Raw genomic sequence first — 20461 nt, 5'->3', positions numbered from 1 at the left:
ATAGTCGCTTCGAGTTCGCGTGCACACAATACACAGAGCAGACGCGGCGCCACATTGTGAAAGAAAAGCAACGTTTCCTTCCATTCATTACTGAAGGTTTTAATCACAGTTCTTTACGTACTTGAGACCCAACCCAAACTCAACTTCAAACACACAGCATGAGTAACTGGAGAAATAATCAAAACCAGTCGCCTTTAACCACTGACAGACGTGAAAAACCGGTGCCGAAATTCTGCAGAATTGTTACATAGACCAATGAAGCTTAAACATAATAAAACGTATTTTAGCTCAATATTTAAGGTTTCTGTATTTATGTATTTTTATGTATTTGCAGATTTGGTCTTTATGGAAAACAAACTTTATTAGGTGGATCTGTCTTGTACTGCCGTGTTCTAGCTTAGCTGGTACAGTGTTGTGCTTGCAACACCAAGGTTGTGGGTTAAAATCCCCAATAACACACACACACGCATATAAAACCTGTATCTTAAATGTCCAGTTTTCTCTTTGCGTGCATATGCAAATGTAAATCTGGCAAGCTTCGTATTCAAGTATTCAAAAGGATGGATGACATCGTTTCACGTGAGTTTATTAAAAATAGTATTTTTCAGCAGCTTATAATGTTATGACAAACATAAGAGCATTGTTATTAAGACCTAGATCAACAATTAATTCCTTCACGGTTTCGTTCAAGCCGTCATGTTATACTGTATATGTGATTAATAATCTTCATTCACGTCGTATGCCTGTCCTCAAATACAATATAATAAATGTGTCTGGAATTCCAGCCCTTGGGTGTCTATATATCATAATACAAGTAATATAAGTACCGTCCATCCATGATAAAGTTACACATATATAATTTACTGACATGTAAAGTAGCCGAGTGTTGGAAAGACGCTTTCAATAAGGAAACATCATTGTCCTTCATTTCCTCTTTTCCGCCCTTTTCCTTTATGTGTCTGTCCGTGTCTTTCCATGAATCCTGCAGAACAGGAAGCAGCTGGGGATTAATACAGCACTTCCTCTCTCCGGGGTCACTCGTCTTCATTTCGATGCGTTCCTCTTGGCTCACGTCCCAGCTGACCGCGAGGTCCGCGCGATGGACAGAAGAAAGCAAGATAGATGGATTGAAAGATTGAGTCTCTTTAAAGTTTGCCTGGTGCTGGAGTTTGCACTGAGGGTCAACGAAAGTGTAGCTGTCGTCTCAGCTGCGTCTTCACATCCGGACGAACGCAGCTGTGTGTCTTCATATAAAGCCCTTCGTGAGATTGACGGTTTTCATCACCTCAGGAACAGATGCGCATCTTACGTAATGCAAAATCCGTATTCACTAACCACTAACATGTCACTGTCAGCTTTAGTTTAAACAATGCATTTCGTTTCTATGCAAACTAGGCCTGCCTCATTCACAAAAGTTACCAGCGCCTCACCGCGGCCACCTCGTACGTGAACTGAAGTGTCTCAAGTTGGACCTCAAGCGAAGATGCTCCTCTGGTGCGCCATGAGAGCCGTTTGGCTCTCTCTCCTCCTCTCTTTCTTCCTCTCCATCCGAACCTTCCAGCAAACGGCGCTCAGGGCGAGCAGCACCAGGCCGGCCGAGAGCAGCACCAGCCCGAAGTACGAGATGGTGGAGCCGTGAGAGTTGAAGCTGTAGGCGACGGCGGTCACCACGATCCCGGCGATCAGCACCACCACGCCGAACGGCACGGTGCAGCGGTAACAGGACAGCTCGGCCCCGCCGGTGGCCGCCGTTAGCTGAACCTCGTTCACCAGAGGAACGATGACCGCCGTCGCTGGCTGAGGAATGTCGTTGTTGTTGGTTTTCTCTGTCAGGATTCGCTGTGGGCTTCCGGGGATCGTCATGGCGTCCTTGAGAGGCTCGGAGGGCATCGCAGGGTCAAGCGTCAGAGTGTTTTGGGGCATCAGCCACAGTGCCTGTTTCTCTAGAGCATCTGTTCGCGGCCTCTCCTCATCTATGGAGAGAGAATGCATGACAGTAAAACAGACTGCTGCCAAAACACAAAGCAGTTCTCAGTGTTAGAAGACATTAGCGGGTCAGGAGTTGTTTTGGTATTCAGATGGGAAGAGCCCCCCGATCCGGTTTATGAGCGCAGACTGACCACCGCCTGAATGACGCAGGGAGAGCTGCCACATTCCCTGGAGAGCTGGGGATATGACATTACAAACCGCGCCATGAAACCCGAGCGCTGTATAAATTAACAGTCATTTCACAGGGGGCTTGTTCTTATGAGCACAAGTGCCAAACGCCCGCGGCGCTTCTCTCTGACCGCTAAACATTACATCTGCAAACTTCAGCCTGCTTTGCAAAGCTCACGGCGAGATTGAGATCTTTTCTCTTTGGGGAGCTCTATGACGTCGCGGTGAGGACCATATATCACGGAGCCCAGCGTATCATTTTTCTGGAATAATGATGAGATCTTGAGGTTATTAAACTGGAGACCGATGAGAAAAATATGATGGTTAACACACATTAAACTACGATAAATATATGTATGTATAGGTTTGTTTTACATTTACATTTTGTCTTGTTTCACGTGCATGCGCTTTGGATAAATGATTAAGATCTTCAGTCTTGAATTTATTCAGCAGATGCATTTATGTAAGGGAACCCACAAATGATCGAGAATTGAATGATTTGTCTACATTTGTTTGTTTTCCTAAATGATGACATGGTTTACGTTACTCATATTCTGTGTGTTTTAAAACGTTTGTTTAGTGACTTACTTCATGCAGTTTTTATTTCTTCTCATTAAGCGTTTGTGTATGAGCAAAAGATGATCAACTCTCCTGTTGCATTTCCCCGACACAACAGAGCTGCTATTGCTTTTTTCTTTAGTAATATCATGCATGAAATGTATTAAATAAAGCATCTTTATATAAAAAATAGGAATAACAATAAATAAGAATATTTCATGTTAAAGTAAACAGTAAAAAGTATTTTACCTCACACGTGTGTTCCATCTTCAAATCTAAAGAGCCTCGTTCACAAAACCAAAGACTTTAAAGTCCAATAATGATCCAGAGTGAAGTGAGTTGTGTTGGTGATCTCCTCATGAAGTGACTGACTCGACTCCTCTCTCTCTCTCTCTCTCTCTCTCTCTCTCTCTCTCTCATTCACTAGATGTGTGTCTGCACAGGGGTGGAGTGCAGCTGTCCGTCTCTTTAAAGCACAACCTTCTCTGCATAATAAATGCTGAAGGCTTTCACTACTGACATCAACTTTTAAACTCGCATTTCATTGTAGTTATACAGTAGTTGCATAAATATATTTGAGCATTTAAATATTACATACAGTATATTCTGTATATTACACTTTATAATGTAACCGTATAAATATATCATATATATATATATATATACAAATATTTTTCATACTGTTCATTAGTTATGCACATTCATTGTGTACACATAAACACACACACACACAAATAAATAAATATAAGACTTTCCGATCGACCACGCAGTCGTGACGTCATGCGATCAGCTTTATAATTTAAATATTCACTATATTAATGTTTTTCACAACATTTAAAACGTTAAAAGCTCTGTTTTACCAACAAATATAAATACATAAGTAGTGTTGTTAATAATAATAACTTTATTTTATAGGGTGCCTTTAAAAGTAGCATCTCAAAGCGCTTTACATAAGAAAGAGAGAATAAATATAAATTATAATAAAAATCAACAAGATAGTTACACAAACAAAGAACAGATAAGATCGGCGAGAACGTTCACTAGAGATTATACTGTAAATTTGGATAGTTGTGTGTCTAGTTCTTAGTAGTTCTTGTATTAATGTCAACATTTCACAATGAATGTATTTCACATATTCCCTGTAAGCAATAATAGCCAATTTTGGGCTGTATGACACATGCCTTTATTCAACCGGTACATATACAGTGAAAAAACGTTTAATGCTATTTAAAGATGTACACTTTTCAATAATAATAAAGAAACATGCACACATATCTGTGACGATGAAAAAACGTAACAAACAATAAAGCTTGTTCAAAGACATAAGACACAGTACAAATCTACAAACACAATGAAAAACACTTATTCTTGAAACAGAATTAAAACTTACAGCTTGGCAGTTTCTCTGATAAAATAAAAAAAACGTTAACAATGGCACAAATGACATATTGGGCGTTAAAGAACACAGGGACACATCCACATGAGTTCAGATGAGTTTGTCAATCTTGACACCTTGAATGAACCAAACAAAACAAACAAATAAGTAAACTACGGTTGGAACCTGCCACTGTGGTATTGAATCTGAAAGTGTGTGAGTTTAAATATTTGTTTATTGGCATTCAAGCCCATCCGTCTCAAATGCATCCATGTGCGACCGCAGACGTTTTTTCTGTTCTTCCTTGCGTTTGTGTTGTAATGTTAAACAGGGTGTTGTCGACAGTCTTCCTTCCCAGAGGAAATCTGCCCTAAACTTGCCAAACAGTGAGGCAACATCTCTGTGATCTTTCCGACTGACAGCCAGAACTCTCAAACAGTTCTGTGTTTTGAGCTTTAAGTCCCCAATGAAAGCGCTTGGGTTCAGGGAATTATGTTATTTTGGGATGTAAAGGTTGCTAGATGTTTTCTTTGGAGATTAAAAGGGTTATTGGTGTTTCATATGATAGGTTCTCGTGTCGTTATTGAAACCTCACAAATCATCATCACGCAGACAGACTGTTGCTCGTGAGTTATTGATGGTTGATGTGAATATATTTGATATTTGATAGGAGGTGTAGAGTATCGTACGGGGACAACGCTTGTGGAGTTGAGTTTCTACGATGCCCACAGACAAAAGTTTCATGTCATTCAGACGAGAGGTTATGAAATGATAGTAATAATTCATCTCAAATGAAGTTTTGTTCACTATGCATTATGCAAATTACACGCACGATGCGTGTCCTCAATGCACATGTTTTTCATAAAGTTCATTAGTTATGAACATTCGTTGTGTTTCGTGTACACACAAATAAATGATGGTTCATCGACCACGTTGCGTTCCGGAGCGTCACGCAGTCGTGACGTCACGGGAGAGCACGCCGCGCCCGATCAGCTGCGCTCCGGCGGTCACGTGACGCGCGTGGACCCGGAAGCATCATGGCCGTTAACTTCAGCGAAGATGAGTTTCAGCTGGCGTGGACCGAACTGGACGAGCCGCAGCTGGACGGGTGGGAGTTCTTCACCGAGACCACGGGCGTGAAAATATACCGACTCTTTCACAAGGTGAACGACACAACGCGCATGCGCACTGATGACACGCGGTTCAAGCAGTTCAACGCAGTCGGCTGCTCGCGCGTGTGCATTGAATAAACCCCTATAAACTACACGCGTGAAGTCGATCTCTTACAAAATGTAGATTATTTTATAACGTAAATATGGTTCGATGCGTTTTGGTCTGAATTGACCGCATTTACGCATTTGGATCTGTTTGTTTATATTCGCTCGCTCGTGCAGTTTGTCTCGCATGTTGATAACAGCACACATATGTAACATGTTCAGGCATCTGGGAGGCATTATACATGTACATTCATCTCCCCCGTCATGTTAAACAGGAATCTGGTCTGTATGAGTACAAGGTGTTTGGCTCTCTGCCTGGCTGCTCTCCGGAACTCTGCGCAGATGTTTACATGGATCTCAACTACAGAAAGCAGTGGGACAGTTACGTCAAAGGTACATCCATGACAGCCATCATTCAGAAACGTTTAGTCTGATTCGTGAGCCTTTCCTTTGGTACAGTGAACCGGTTTTGGAGGGATTGTACGGTAAACCCTGGTATATCCTGAACTACAGGCTGTGCTTGTTATAACTTTTAACAGAGATTGGAGATCCGTACACTGTAAATCATTTCTAAATTACAGTATTACTGCCAGCAGTTTGCCGGTAATTTACTGTAGATTTACATTTAGGTAATTTACTGGCAACAGTTTGCTGGTAACTTACTGTAGATTTTCATTTAGGTAATTTACTGTAGATTTACATTTAGGTAATTTACTGGCTACAGTTTGCCGGTAACTTACTGTAGATTTTCATTTAGGTAATTTACTGTAGATTTACATTTAGGTAATTTACTGGCTACAGTTTGCCGGTAACTTACTGTAGATTTTCATTTAGGTAATTTACTGTAGATTTACATTTAGGTAATTTACTGGCTACAGTTTGCCGGTAACTTACTGTAGATTTTCATTTAGGTAATTTACTTGCAACAGTTTGCCGGTAATTTACTGTAGATTTACATTTAGGTAATTTACTGGCAACAGTTTGCCGGTAACTTACTGTAGATTTTCATTTAGGTAATTTACTGTAGATTTACATTTAGGTAATTTACTGGCTACAGTTTGCCGGTAACTTACTGTAGATTTTCATTTAGGTAATTTACTTGCAACAGTTTGCCGGTAATTTACTGTAGATTTACATTTAGGTAATTTACTTGCAACAGTTTGCCGGTAATTTACTGTAGATTTACATTTAGGTAATTTACTGGCAACAGTTTGCCGGTAATTTACTGTAGATTTACATTTAGGTAATTTACTGGCAGCAGTTTGCTGGTAACTTACTGTAGATTTACATTTAGGTAATTTACTGGCAACAGTTTGCCGGTAACTTACTGTAGATTTTCATTTAGGTAATTTACTGTAGATTTACATTTAGGTAATTTACTGGCTACAGTTTGCCGGTAATTTACTGTAGATTTTCATTTAGGTAATTTACTTGCAACAGTTTGCCGGTAATTTACTGTAGATTTACATTTAGGTAATTTACTGGCAACAGTTTGCCGGTAACTTACTGTAGATTTTCATTTAGGTAATTTACTGGCTACAGTTTGCCGGTAACTTACTGTAGATTTTCATTTAGGTAATTTACTTGCAACAGTTTGCCGGTAATTTACTGTAGATTTACATTTAGGTAATTTACTGGCAACAGTTTGCCGGTAATTTACTGTAGATTTACATTTAGGTAATTTACTGGCAGCAGTTTGCTGGTAACTTACTGTAGATTTTCATTTAGGTAATTTACTGTAGATTTACATTTAGGTAATTTACTGGCTACAGTTTGCCGGTAACTTACTGTAGATTTTCATTTAGGTAATTTACTTGCAACAGTTTGCCGGTAATTTACTGTAGATTTATATTTAGGTAATTTACTGGCAACAGTTTGCCGGTAATTTACTGTAGATTTACATTTAGGTAATTTACTGTAGATTTACATTTAGGTAATTTACTGGCTACAGTTTGCCGGTAACTTACTGTAGATTTTCATTTAGGTAATTTACTGGCTACAGTTTGCTGGTAACTTACTGTAGATTTTCATTTAGGTAATTTACTGTAGATTTACATTTAGGTAATTTACTGGCTACAGTTTGCTGGTAATTTACTGTAGATTTTCATTTAGGTAATTTACTGGCTACAGTTTGCTGGTAATTTACTGTAGATTTACATTTAGGTAATTTACTGGCTACAGTTTGCCGGTAATTTACTGTAGATTTACATTTAGGTAATTTACTGGCTACAGTTTGCCGGTAATTTACTGTAGATTTACATTTAGGTAATTTACTGGCAACAGTTTGCTGGTAATTTACTGTAGATTTACATTTAGGTAATTAACTGGCTACAGTTTGCCGGTAACTTACTGTAGATTTTCATTTAGGTAATTTACTGGCTACAGTTTGCCGGTAATTTACTGTAGATTTACATTTAGGTAATTTACTGGCAACAGTTTGCTGGTAATTTACTGTAGATTTACATTTAGGTAATTTACTGGCTACAGTTTGCCGGTAACTTACTGTAGATTTACATTTAGGTAATTTACTTGCAACAGTTTGCCGGTAATTTACTGTAGATTTACATTTAGGTAATTTACTGGCAGCAGTTTGCCGGTAATTTACTGTAGATTTACATTTAGGTAATTTACTGGCAACAGTTTGCTGGTAATTTACTGTAGATTTACATTTAGGTAATTTACTGGCTACAGTTTGCCGGTAATTTACTGTAGATTTACATTTAGGTAATTTACTGGCAGCAGTTTGCCGGTAACTTACTGTAGATTTACATTTAGGTAATTTACTGGCAACAGTTTGCCGGTAATTTACTGTAGATTTACATTTAGGTAATTTACTGGCTACAGTTTGCCGGTAATTTACTGTAGATTTACATTTAGGTAATTTACTGGCAACAGTTTGCCGGTAATTTACTGTAGATTTACATTTAGGTAATTTACTGGCTACAGTTTGCCGGTAACTTACTGTAGATTTACATTTAGGTAATTTACTTGCAACAGTTTGCCGGTAATTTACTGTAGATTTACATTTAGGTAATTTACTGGCAGCAGTTTGCTGGTAATTTACTGTAGATTTACATTTAGGTAATTTACTGGCTACAGTTTGCCGGTAACTTACTGTAGATTTACATTTAGGTAATTTACTTGCAACAGTTTGCCGGTAATTTACTGTAGATTTACATTTAGGTAATTTACTGGCAGCAGTTTGCTGGTAATTTACTGTAGATTTACATTTAGGTAATTTACTTGCAACAGTTTGCCGGTAATTTACTGTAGATTTACATTTAGGTAATTTACTGGCTACAGTTTGCCGGTAACTTACTGTAGATTTACATTTAGGTAATTTACTTGCAACAGTTTGCCGGTAATTTACTGTAGATTTACATTTAGGTAATTTACTTGCAACAGTTTGCCGGTAATTTACTGTAGATTTACATTTAGGTAATTTACTGGCTACAGTTTGCCGGTAACTTACTGTAGATTTACATTTAGGTAATTTACTTGCAACAGTTTGCCGGTAATTTACTGTAGATTTACATTTAGGTAATTTACTGGCTACAGTTTGCCGGTAATTTACTGTAGATTTTCATTTAGGTAATTTACTGGCTACAGTTTGCCGGTAATTTACTGTAGATTTACATTTAGGTAATTTACTGGCAACAGTTTGCTGGTAATTTACTGTAGATTTACATTTAGGTAATTTACTGGCTACAGTTTGCCGGTAACTTACTGTAGATTTACATTTAGGTAATTTACTTGCAACAGTTTGCCGGTAATTTACTGTAGATTTACATTTAGGTAATTTACTGGCAGCAGTTTGCTGGTAATTTACTGTAGATTTACATTTAGGTAATTTACTGGCAGCAGTTTGTTCAAAGATAAATGATCATTAAACATTAGCAAGTCTTTATCCTTACAGAAAGAAAACTATCAAATAACAGCCTCATGCAAAGCATTGTGGGAACCAAATTAGAAAAAAAACAGAATGTGGATTTCTGGTTCCCAGAATGCTTTGCATGAGGCTGTTATTTTAGCGTTTTTTTTTCTGTAAAGATAAAGACTTCATGTACCTTTATCTTTAAACAAACTGATGCGAATAAATGAGATAAATATAAATCTACAGTAAGTTACTGGCAACTAGCTGCATAGCTACGGCAAAATCTTTACAGTGTTATTTAATTTCTATCTCATTATAATACAGCTGTCGGATATCTACCTTAGCTACTTTATTTTAAACTAAAATTATTTAAATAGACACTGATGCTTTTCCATTGGAAATCACGTAGAATTGCATGTCAAAGACCTTTATTGTAAAGGTTACTATAAGGACTGCGCTATATTGACGAAAAAAGTGAATGGCAGTAACTTGCTAAATAATGCAATTTGGGAAATGTATAACTGTACATTACATTTGAAAGTATTACAATCATTTAGCCATTGCGATATATGCAGAAGTGAGACAATTTTGTTCTATTGTGCATTTTGAGTGTAGACAGTCGCAATCCTATTGTTGTGTAACCTGTTGTTTGCGGTGTAGACACTATAATATCATCACAGGGTTGATGTCAACTGTTGTGTGTTCTTCATTCTGAAGAATCTTCCTCTGCTGCTGGTTAAAGCTCTCAAGTCTTCAGGTAACTGGTACGTCTGAAATCCCAGTAGCTGTAGATGGTGCTGTTGTGTTTATTCAGTAGTTTGTATATGCGTGGAGTATGGTGTTGTTTACTAGTGATGTGCTTGTGGGATCAGGGAACTGATCTAGAACCAGATCCTGTACAACTCAAGTGTGTGAATGGGGATTTACAGCAAGTCTGTATGTTGATCTCAAGTTGTTTTTGTACTGTTACAATTATCCATGAGCTATATTTCACCCAAAATTATTTTATTAATCAGATTTTCTATCATCGTTTTGTTGACTTCTAAGTGGCAAGAGTTAAGAAGTGTCGAGGTCAGTGAGCCTTGCACATGGGATTTTATCATGGCTGATAACAAATAAAAAATAGGCACATTGCTCTTAAAAGAATAAATAAACGTAAGCAGGTGTGTGGCAATTATTTCTGTTCTTTTTGTTTCACACTCATGTATACAAGTTAAACCCACAAATCAAGAATATAAGGTACTTAATTTAAAACATAATACTATAACAGTAGTGTGTATACATTTTAGACATATTTTTATAATAAGGTGCTTATAGAGACAAAATGCAAAAGTTAATTTGTGAAATGAGATTCGCAGGTCTTCCTCAAGGTTGAGGTCAGTGGCAACATCTGACTTTCACCGTTCAGATTAATATTGTGAATGATGTGTCATATGTGATCGTTTTACAATGATATCAAACATCAGCAGACAGATGTGCATTTAATAAATAAACATTTTGTTGCTCTCGTCCAAGAAAACATCATTTTGAGCGAGAAAGACGTTTTCACAAACGTTTAAAATCACAGATACTGAGCTCGTTCTGTTCCACTTGTATGTAAACGTTGTTTTCTTTCAAGATCTGGAAACGATTTAACTGTCTTCGTAAATCTCTCTGGTGTGTGTGGTTCGAGACATGAAAGCTTTGTGTCTGTCAGCAAGGTTTGCTGAGTATCTTAACGTTTCACATCTTACATGATTCATTTTGCCATTGTTTTCTTAACCACGCGTTTTTCTTCCGTGTTTGTCAATAAACATAAAACATTTATTGAGAACTTTTAGGATGTTGCTATGGTGTCCAGGGCACGGCAGTGCTGTCGTTAAGATGTTCGAGATGCTATGCAAGGCATCGCTGTGGGGTAGCTGAAATGTTTTCGATGGTTGCTAGGGGGATGCTTTGCAGTCGCCAAGGTATTTCTCACATTGCTAGGTTGTTTTGGGGGGTTGCATGGGCATTGATGCACTATTCCAGGGTGTAATTTTAAGATGTTAAATTACTGGACCTAGTAAAAATGTTGTATCCTACTTTTCTATAGATCTGAAACTCTCTTTTAGGTAAATTCTATGGGTCTTTGTTTGTTTTACGGTCAGGGAAAAATAATCAAATGACATTGAAAAAGACACAGCACATTGCCTAGTTTTTTTTCATATATTCTAGAGAGCATTGCTTGGGATCATTTGATGAGAAGCTTGATGATGGTTTTTTTCTGTGCACATGACAGACTGTAAGGTTTTGCATCTAAATGTGACTTTTGTTATTGTTTTCAAGTATGCTAGTTTATAGATATTCTTAAGGAATTAAGATTGCATTTTGATTTCATGGGTGCTTTAATAAGTCACGTGATGTAAAGGAATCATTTATGTTTATTGTACAAGATAAATCGGTGGCTTGTTCGAATAGTAGTATAGACTACACACATTGAGAATAAAACACCGTTTCATGTGAATAGTTTAATCAAGCTGAAATCTGAATGTTATTTTAATGTGATAAACATCACATTTCCTCCGTGATGTGAATGTTCCTCTCATTTGAAGACATGAGATGGTATGGTGCTGTGTTTCCCTCAAAAACAAACTGTGCGTGCGGGTGTAGTCGGGTTTATTAGAAACACACTTTGGCTCCAGCCGGCCCCGCGTGTACATGTGTGTATGTTTTGAGTGTTTCTTTCGTAAAGATCCTGACAGCGTTTGTGGTTAACATCTGATTTATGTTCTGCACTGTGATCTCGTGTATCTCCCGGCGCTTTCAGTGTCTTTCCTCCGGGTGTTTGTTTGTGACAGATGATGGCGGGAGTGTCAGGCCGACCAGCATTCAAAACCCTATAAAGCAGGAGTTTGACTGAATGCAGATTCCCATCATGAATGCGTTGTGTAACATTAGGCAGGACGTTCCGGACACGATCATTGTGTCGGATCACCACAGCACCCAAATGTTATTGTTATATCGGTCAAGAATTACAGTCACATAAACACGTCTGACTCCTTCATTATTGACTGAATCATATGTGATGAATACATTCACAGCCGTTGAGATATAAACACACCCTTGGGTCAGGGTTTGTTTGGGATCATGAGCCTTTCAATTGTTGGAATGAACAGCCAATTTATAGAACATCTGTCTTTGCAGTTTTAAATGTGAAATACATGCTTCACTTCTGACATTAAAGCAACACCATGTAGTTTTTCGACCTTGTCACTACCACACACTGTAAGTTTTGTGTGCGGGTCGGTACACACAGGATCCATCAGTTAAGTTAAGATATGCAGTTTAGCTGCCCACAGGGAAGCTTATACAGCGACATTATTTCCGACACCGGTTACAGACAATTGCGCTTATCCACCACTTGGGGAAGCCGTGAGCAAAAGTTGTAGTGTTGCTTTAATGTAATTATTTTTGCACAAATAGTTATATACAGGCGTAAGCAAAATCCAAGGTGTTTTACTTGTAGCTTATTACTTGGGAAATGGGCACGTCACAGTTTTGTGTAAGTTTTGCTACGGCGAAGGATCATGAAAATTAAGATTTGATGTTAAATTTGGTCACCATAAATTAGGTTAACATAACTTGGGAAAGATAAAATGCGACCCAGCTATTTGTTTTACATAATCATTCTACATTCTGTGAAAATATATTTCATATTTACTGAGTAAGACCATGTCAAATATTAAAATCATTGTGAAACGAATGGTGGAAATCAAAAGATTTTGGGACGGTAGCCTTGTTTTCACAGACGGGGTTAAAAATATTCATGCAGGGCTGGACATTATGAGACCGTTCAAGAGATTTGTCCATCATTGTCTTATTATACACAAGGCTCACCTGCGTAATGATACTTTTCTATATTTTAGAATACAAATCAAATAGTTGAAACTTTATAATAACATAAATATAGTTTTGATTTAGTTTGTATTTAATATTCACAACAAATTACATGTCGTAAGGTCCCACTGACTGCTTTTTCTTCATTATTCAGTCAAAGTCATCCATTTCAAAAAAAAAATTTTCATAACACGTACATATAAAATGATAATTATTTTCTAAAATGAATATCAAAGGAACAGCACAGATATTTAGTAATATCAGTCATTTAAGAACACGCCTTTAGATCAAAAGGTTTGTAAAACATTTCCCAGTTCAATTAATTTTGTGATCTACATTATTTCCATGATCTGTGTGAGATATGGTTCTGTTTATAGCATGTTACAGCTGCTCGTGTCTTCATCTCATCATTCATCTTCCTGTGTTTTTGTGGTCATCTGAAAAAGTCATGATGTTCTTCTCATCGTAACCATCCTGAACTCTGACCCGCTTCTTTGTGTGTGTGTGTGTCCACAGACCTACACGAGAAAGACTTCAATGGACAGAAAGTGATTTACTGGGAGGTGAAATATCCACTTCCTCTTTCTAACAGGGACGTATCCTGCAAACTTCAAATGTTGTTTAGACTCCTGTAAAGAGAGACAAATATGAAACATTCGTGATAATGTATCTAGACGTACCTATCGTAATAGAATTAACACAAAAGTTAACTTTGGTCTCGTATTTTCGTCCATCATCGCATTGGATTTGTAGATCATCTCTCTTTAGGTTTGAAGTTATTTTGTTATCATCTTCAGTAGCAGTGTTAGTATTTAACTCTCTTCAGTACGTGTACGTCCGGGAACGTCGGGATCTGGACATGGGCGGCCGCAGGATCTGGGTGGTTTTAGCCAAGAGCTCATCTGTGTCTCAATGTCCTGAGAAGAGGGGCGTGATCCGGGTGAAGGATTACAAACAGAGTCTGGCCATAGAGAACGACGGCTCCGGTGATACCAAAGGTGACTGCACCTCCAACACACCGACCAAGACACTTTTATCTATATAGTGCTCTTTAAATAGTAAAGAAATGAAGTGAATGTATGGCATTCATCTTGATTTTGCACGATTTCAAGTTGGTGAACATTAAAGCATTTTCATATTGTACACAAAGTTTAAAGTCTAAACCTTATAAGGTGCGATCTTGAGCTTTTTATAGTCAATCGTGGATGAGAAAATCAGCCTTGGACGTCATGAACAGATCTGAGGTTCACACGAGACAGTCAGATATTCTAGTGAATAACGGAGTGTGTTTCTGTGAATCATATTTCAGTCTTTATGAACTACTTTGATAATCCGGGCGGCATGATTCCCACCTGGCTGGTGAACTGGGCGGCGAAGGTGAGCGAGCTGCGGGACGTGCTGGATTTGTTACCACATCAGTCAAAAATGCGATGCTGATAAGTGTGTTTTTTGTGCAGACGGGCGTCCCGGCCTTTCTCACGGACATGAAAAAAGCCTGCTGCAACTATTCCAGCTTCTGCAAGAAGTGATGCATGTATGCGCATGCGTTCTGTGGGAGTTTCTATGGTGTCCGAAATGCGAAATCCTTCGTTAACGTTTCGTCCGAATAATTTTTTTAGGCATTCTTGAATCACAGAATGAAATGGAATGGTATGTAATTTCATCGTAGCACTTTAATCTAAAGGATTAAAGATAGATCTAATAAGTGAATGTAGAAAACATCTCTGTAAACACAGTCAACGGCAAAGGCGCTTAAAACAATCTGGAACCTCAGGTCACATTTAAAGGAAACTGTCTAGTATTGTATTGGATGACAAAATATCAAAGCAAATGTGTTTGAGAAGTATAAGAAAAGCTAAACAGATATAGGTTACGACTGGGCTAAAGGTGCCTTTAATATAATTTTCTAACAAACCACTAGATGGCATAAAAACCCAAATGTATTGCTTTGTCCATACCTCTTGAAAGTTGATCTAAAATTGTACGTTTTAAAAAACATTTTTAAACAAATTAGAATTGTTGAAATCCTCAAAGATATTTTAATCTTCTTAAATTTTGTTTTATTTTTTTCGTGGCAGTTAAGATCCATTAAATGTTGAATAAGTAAAATGATGGCAATTGGGGTAAAAAGCAACTGTTATTTGGGCTTGAGTTGGTTACTTGTGAAATATACCATAACCAACCATTATATACTGAAATGTTCCATGTTTTCTTAAACTACATAAATATATTGTGTTCAAAGTTGCTAAAAATCCAGTTAAAATGTACATTTATATTACTGTAAAAACAAATCCCGTAAAAAAACGGATAAAGTCCTGACAGAAAATGTTTTAGGGACATTTACGTTAATGCTAAGATGTAATTGAACGCAGTGCAAAATGTAAAGTACAGATAAAACAACTGTAAACTTCCTTTTATTATTCCTTTTATTATTATTACAATATATTTTAGAGTGCCTTTAAAGTAAATTATTTAGTTAATTTATTTCATTTAAAGTAAAATAATCAGAAATTGTATAACCTTTGCAGAAGTGGTTATTTTGACCAAGTTTGAACTATTTGTTCCTTAATATTATACATATTTGTCTCACTAGTGGTGTGAAAAGTGAGTACACTAATACGGTTTATGTAGGTTTATAACAGTAGATACGCCGTTCAACGGTTCATGAGATGATGGATATCATGCATTCACTAAAAAGTGAAGATTGTTGCGATTTAAATCTCCAGCATCATTTGTCTGATGGTTTGCTTTGATATTTGATCCAATTCAGTGATACGATGTTGTACGTGAATCGTCTTTAACTTTAATCTTTAACCGAATACAATCTTGCTCTTCAATATTAAGAGACAGAATATAGGAGCAGTTCTCATGCGATGTTTATATTGCAGTCATTGAGCGACCTCTCCTGGTCAATCTGATGCTGACTGAAGGTTTTTGCAGAGATGGTTAGTTATGGTCATTTGGTCATTGAGATGCTGGAGACGTCTGACCTCTGGGCATCTTTTCAACGTCATGTCAGCAGATGGATTTTAATGGTTAAAATTATGTTTTTCAAAGTGACGTTTTCATTTGTGATGCCGAGCCTTACCCTAATGCCTGCCGAGACCATCAAGTCACGTCAATGACAAATGTATAGAGCTGAAAATATGACGTATGCACTCCTTAGAATCATCATGTGCTGTTTACAAATGGATGCCGAGCACAGTTAGCCTTTGAGGAATTGTGATCGCAAAATATGTTATTACATAACAACATAAAAATAAATGTTGTGGTGCTTGAAAGAACTCAGAAACCACTTTTTAAAAAGTACTCACGATGCCATTGAAGAAACATTTTTGGCTGAATGCTTCCGTGAAGGTTTTTACCCAGAAGGTCTTTGTAGTGGAAACATATTCTTTAGATTATAAAGTGATTATAGATTAAGATTATAAATGGTTCTTCTATGTCATTGCTGTAAAGATCCTTCATCTAAAGAACCATTCATCTTGAAATATAAGCGAAATGTTTGCATTGATCCGTTAATTATTAAGAATAAAACCAAAATGTGGGTTTTTGCGCTTCGGATGTTTTCTTTGTGTTATTCTGTGCATCCGCGTGTGCTCTTGTGCTGAACGAATGTACTGTAGTGATAAACGTTTGATGTAAGAGATTGTTTTAAAGCAGCACTTTGAGACGCTGTAATCGGACCACTGGAACATTGGGTTTTAACAGGTTTATATGCATTATAATATTTTTTCATAGGAAACTAATCACTGACATTCTTTATGACCTCATTTTATGTTTTGACAATATGTAGTTTGTTTTAAGCACTTAGGTGATTTTGTTTTCTTGTTTTGACATCTACCTCTTAAACTTCACAATGCTGTTAAATCAGTTGTATGTTTAATTCTGTCCTCAAACTGAATTGCAATAAAATGTTACTGTGCCTCTACTCTATGTATGTATTTTTTGAGTTTGTTTATGTAAAGAATCATGCTTTAAGGACCTAGTACAGCATTTGACCGGCTAGGCCAAATTATTCTGGAGTTGTTGCCCCTACAGGTAGTTTGTAACTGCAATTTATGCAACTCTTGGATTATTCATGTCCTGTTTTGAAGTATCTTAATGTGTCGCTTAGTATATTTACACATCTTTACTGTGAAAAACACGAAACACAAAACAATTCTGTTATTATTTTAAAGATTTTCCACGTAAAATGTAAAACAACTACATTTTACTGTTTTTTAACACATTTTTGAGAAAAATACACTCCAGCTGCCAGAAAATGTCAGTTTTCTATAACAAGATTACATTTATTACAGTTTATTTTTAAAATGCATATAATTACGGAAAAAGACAGCAAATTTACAAGAAAAACAGGAAAAACTATTTATAATAGATCCTGTAATTTACAGGGAATAAATTCAGGTATATTTCTGTTAATCAAGATGACAGAAAATTTCTGTTTTCTATAACAAGATTAAACTTTTTACAGTTTATTTTTTAAATGCATAAAATTACAGAAAAATACAGAAAATTTACAATAAGAAAAACAGGAAAAACTATTTATAATAGATCCTGTAATTTACAGGGAACATATTGAGGAATATTTCTGTCAATCCAGATGACAGAAATTATCTCATTTCTATAACAAGATTAAATATTTGACAGTTTAGTTTTGATATGCATAAAATTACAGATAAAGACAGCAAATTTACAAGAAAACAGGTAAAACTATTTGCTGTAATTTAACAGGAAAAGAATGCTGTCAATCCAGATGACAGAAAATGTTTTTTACAGACATTTATTTTTTCAGTGTTGGATAGTTAAATTGCCATTAATGAAAATTATTTTATAATAAATTCAGTCTCATGTCAGTTCAAACAAACAAACGAAATTGAACCCCATTGACTTCCTTCATATGAACAAAACCACAGAGACGTTTCTCAAAATATCTTCTGTTGTGTTCCACTGAAGAAAGACTCACACACAGATTTACAAAACGAGGACAAAATTTGTAGTTTTCGTTGAACAGTTCACATAATTGTCACACAAAACTTCTTAATGGTTTTAAAATGAGTGTAATTTTCTTTATGTAAAACATAATTTCTTGTTTCTGTTATTTTTGTTTTACAGTGAAATACGAGCAGACAAACTCCTGAAAGGTTTTTGTGATATTCAGCCCTAAAGAGTGTTTATGTTGGCGACGCATGTGCCCCGTATTCACTTAAACCAGAACAAACAATGAAGTTTGATGATGATCAGAAGGTCCGGGCTCTATTTTAGTCGCTCATTTAATTCCCTGAACTGAATAACATCAGGTACTCCACGGCTTCTTTCCACGGCTGTCTTTCCCGAGCGCAGAGCAAATATATTTCTTGGCCAGCTGTTGTATTTCTTCTGATTGGTCATATACAGGAGTAATTAGCTGGAGAAAGCGATCCGCGTTTCTCCTGAACCTCCTCGGCTTTCACTGGCTCCAGACGCCGTGCTTTCTGTCTGCAGCTCTGTGATTCTTAACAGATTACAAATAGAGATAGCAGACCCACGGGACCAGCCATCCTCGATCCTGAATCAAGCTTTTATTCGCTTTTCTACAGCTTTGTGCACATTGCAGGTTGTTTGGTTGGGTTATAATTGCAGAGGTTACCTGGCGCTGTGTCTGGCTCCTCTGGACTCAAGGTTAGATCAGTATTTTCACAAGCGTATGCTTTGCATTGTTCAAATCTGAAGTGTGCTGGTGTGGGGCGGAGATCAGACTCTGGTGCCTGTTTATCAGTTTAAATTGTTGAAACACGTGAAGAGTATGGAGGTGTAATATCAGTGTAGATTGTAGAGGTAAAATAATCTGCATGTGTGTACATTTGATAAGAAATGTTTGAGTTAATATTAAGATCTAAAATAATATTGACTTTTACATGCAGACTTGACAAAATGTGAGCTCGGTTTGATACATCGTTGAGATCTCTTCTTAAACTGTAATGGAGATGTCTAATATCTGTGTCTTGGGAGAAATATCCGAGATATGTAGATGAGACTTGAGCAAAAATCTCCATTTGCTCTCTATTGTTTCTCAGAAATAATTGAGATATTAAAGAGATCTTATCATATAGAGACATTACTAACTTTTATTCACGGGAGAAATATCCGAGTGAGACTTGAGCAAGAAAATATCCGGGAAATATCCAGGTGAGACTTGAGGAAAAATCTCCATTTGCTCTCTATTGTATCTCATTGACGTCTATAAGAGAAATAACTGAGATATTAAAGAGATCTCCGCTAATGGAGACATTTCTGACTTTTATTCTCAAGATAAATATCCGAGATGCAGATGAGACTTGAGCAAAAATCTTCATTTGCTCTTTATTGTATCTCATTGATGTCTATATGAGAAATAACTGAGATATTAAAGAGATCTCCGCAAATGGAGACATTTCTGACTTTTATTCTCAAGAGAAATATCCAAGATGCAGGTGAGACTTCAGCAAAAATCTTCATTTGCTCTTTATTGTATCTCATTGATGTCTATATGAGAAATAACTGAGATATTAAAGAGATCTCCGCAAATGGAGACATTTCTGACTTTTATTATCAGGAGAAATATCCGAGATGCAGATGAGACTTGAGCAAAAATGTAATTTGCTCTTTATTTTATCTCATTGACGTCTATATGAGAAATAACTGAGATATTAAAGAGATCTCTGCAAATGGAGACATTTCTGACTTTTATTCTCAGGAGAAATATCCGAAATGCAGATGAGACTTGAGCAAAAATGTAATTTGCTCTCTATTGTATCTCATTGACGTCTATATGAGAAATAACTGATATTAAAGAGATCTCTGCAAATGGAGACATTTCTGACTTTTATTCTCAAGAGAAATATCCGAGATGCAGATGAGACTTAAGCAAAAATCTTCATTTGCTCTTTATTGTATCTCATTGATGTCTATATGAGAAATAACTGAGATATTAAAGAGATCTCCGCAAATGGAGACATTTCTGGCTTTTATTCTCAAGAGAAATATCCGAGATGCAGATGAGACTTGAGCAAAAATCTTCATTTGCTCTCTATTGTTTCTCATTGATGAGAAATAATTGAGATATTAAAGAGATCTTATTAAATAGAGACATTACTAACTTTTATTCACGGGAGAAATATCCGAGTGAGACTTGAGCAAGAAAATATCCGGGTGAATATCCGGGAAATATCCAGGTGAGACTTGAGGAAAAATCTCCATTTGCTCCCTATTGTATCTAATTGACGTCTATATGAGAAATAACTGAGATATTAAAGAGATCTCTGCAAATGGAGACATTTCTGACTTTTATTCTCAGGAGAAATATCCGAAATGCAGATGAGACTTGAGCAAAAATGTAATTTGCTCTCTATTGTATCTCATTGACGTCTATATGAGAAATAACTGATATTAAAGAGATCTCTG

General features: G+C 36.7%; 2 protein-coding genes across 2 annotated transcripts; one reads left to right on the top strand and one right to left on the bottom strand.

The window, feature by feature from the left end:
* Nucleotides 1-562: 562 nt before the first annotated feature.
* Nucleotides 563-3148, bottom strand: tmem100a (transmembrane protein 100a). Its single transcript, XM_079455602.1, has 2 exons — nt 2965-3148; nt 563-1973 (listed from the first exon to the last, which is right to left on the bottom strand). The coding sequence occupies exon 2, from the start codon at nt 1921-1923 to the stop codon at nt 1474-1476; it is 450 nt and encodes a 149-aa protein (XP_079311728.1). The 5' UTR covers nt 1924-1973; nt 2965-3148; the 3' UTR covers nt 563-1473.
* Nucleotides 3149-5101: 1953 nt separating this feature from the next.
* pctp (phosphatidylcholine transfer protein) lies at nt 5102-16970 on the top strand. The gene is made up of 6 exons (XM_079457659.1): nt 5102-5253; nt 5583-5700; nt 13556-13635; nt 13866-14037; nt 14349-14416; nt 14497-16970. Exons 1-6 carry the CDS (start codon nt 5128-5130, stop codon nt 14566-14568), a joined length of 636 nt encoding a protein of 211 aa, XP_079313785.1. The 5' UTR covers nt 5102-5127; the 3' UTR covers nt 14569-16970.
* The last annotated feature ends 3491 nt before the right edge of the window (nt 16971-20461 follow it).

The sequence above is a fragment of the Barbatula barbatula genome (assembly GCF_947034865.1).
Source record: "Barbatula barbatula genome assembly, chromosome: 5".
In the NCBI taxonomy this organism is placed as follows: Eukaryota; Metazoa; Chordata; class Actinopteri; order Cypriniformes; family Nemacheilidae; genus Barbatula; species Barbatula barbatula.
Note: the sequence above shows the minus strand (reverse complement) of the source record. Positions and strands in the feature narration are given on the sequence as shown.

What these genes read in the sequence shown, in the direction of transcription:
- pctp (XM_079457659.1), top strand. Translation starts at nt 5,128, where the DNA reads ATGGCCGTTAACTTCAGCGAAGATGAGTTTCAGCTGGCGTGGACCGAA. An exon ending in CGGCTCCGGTGATACCAAAG is followed by an intron (nt 14,038 to 14,348) that starts GTGACTGCACCT and finishes ATCATATTTCAG; the next exon opens with TCTTTATGAACTACTTTGAT. An exon ending in TGGTGAACTGGGCGGCGAAG is followed by an intron (nt 14,417 to 14,496) that starts GTGAGCGAGCTG and finishes TTTTTTGTGCAG; the next exon opens with ACGGGCGTCCCGGCCTTTCT.
- tmem100a (XM_079455602.1), bottom strand. Translation starts at nt 1,923, where the DNA reads ATGCCCCAAAACACTCTGACGCTTGACCCTGCGATGCCCTCCGAGCCT.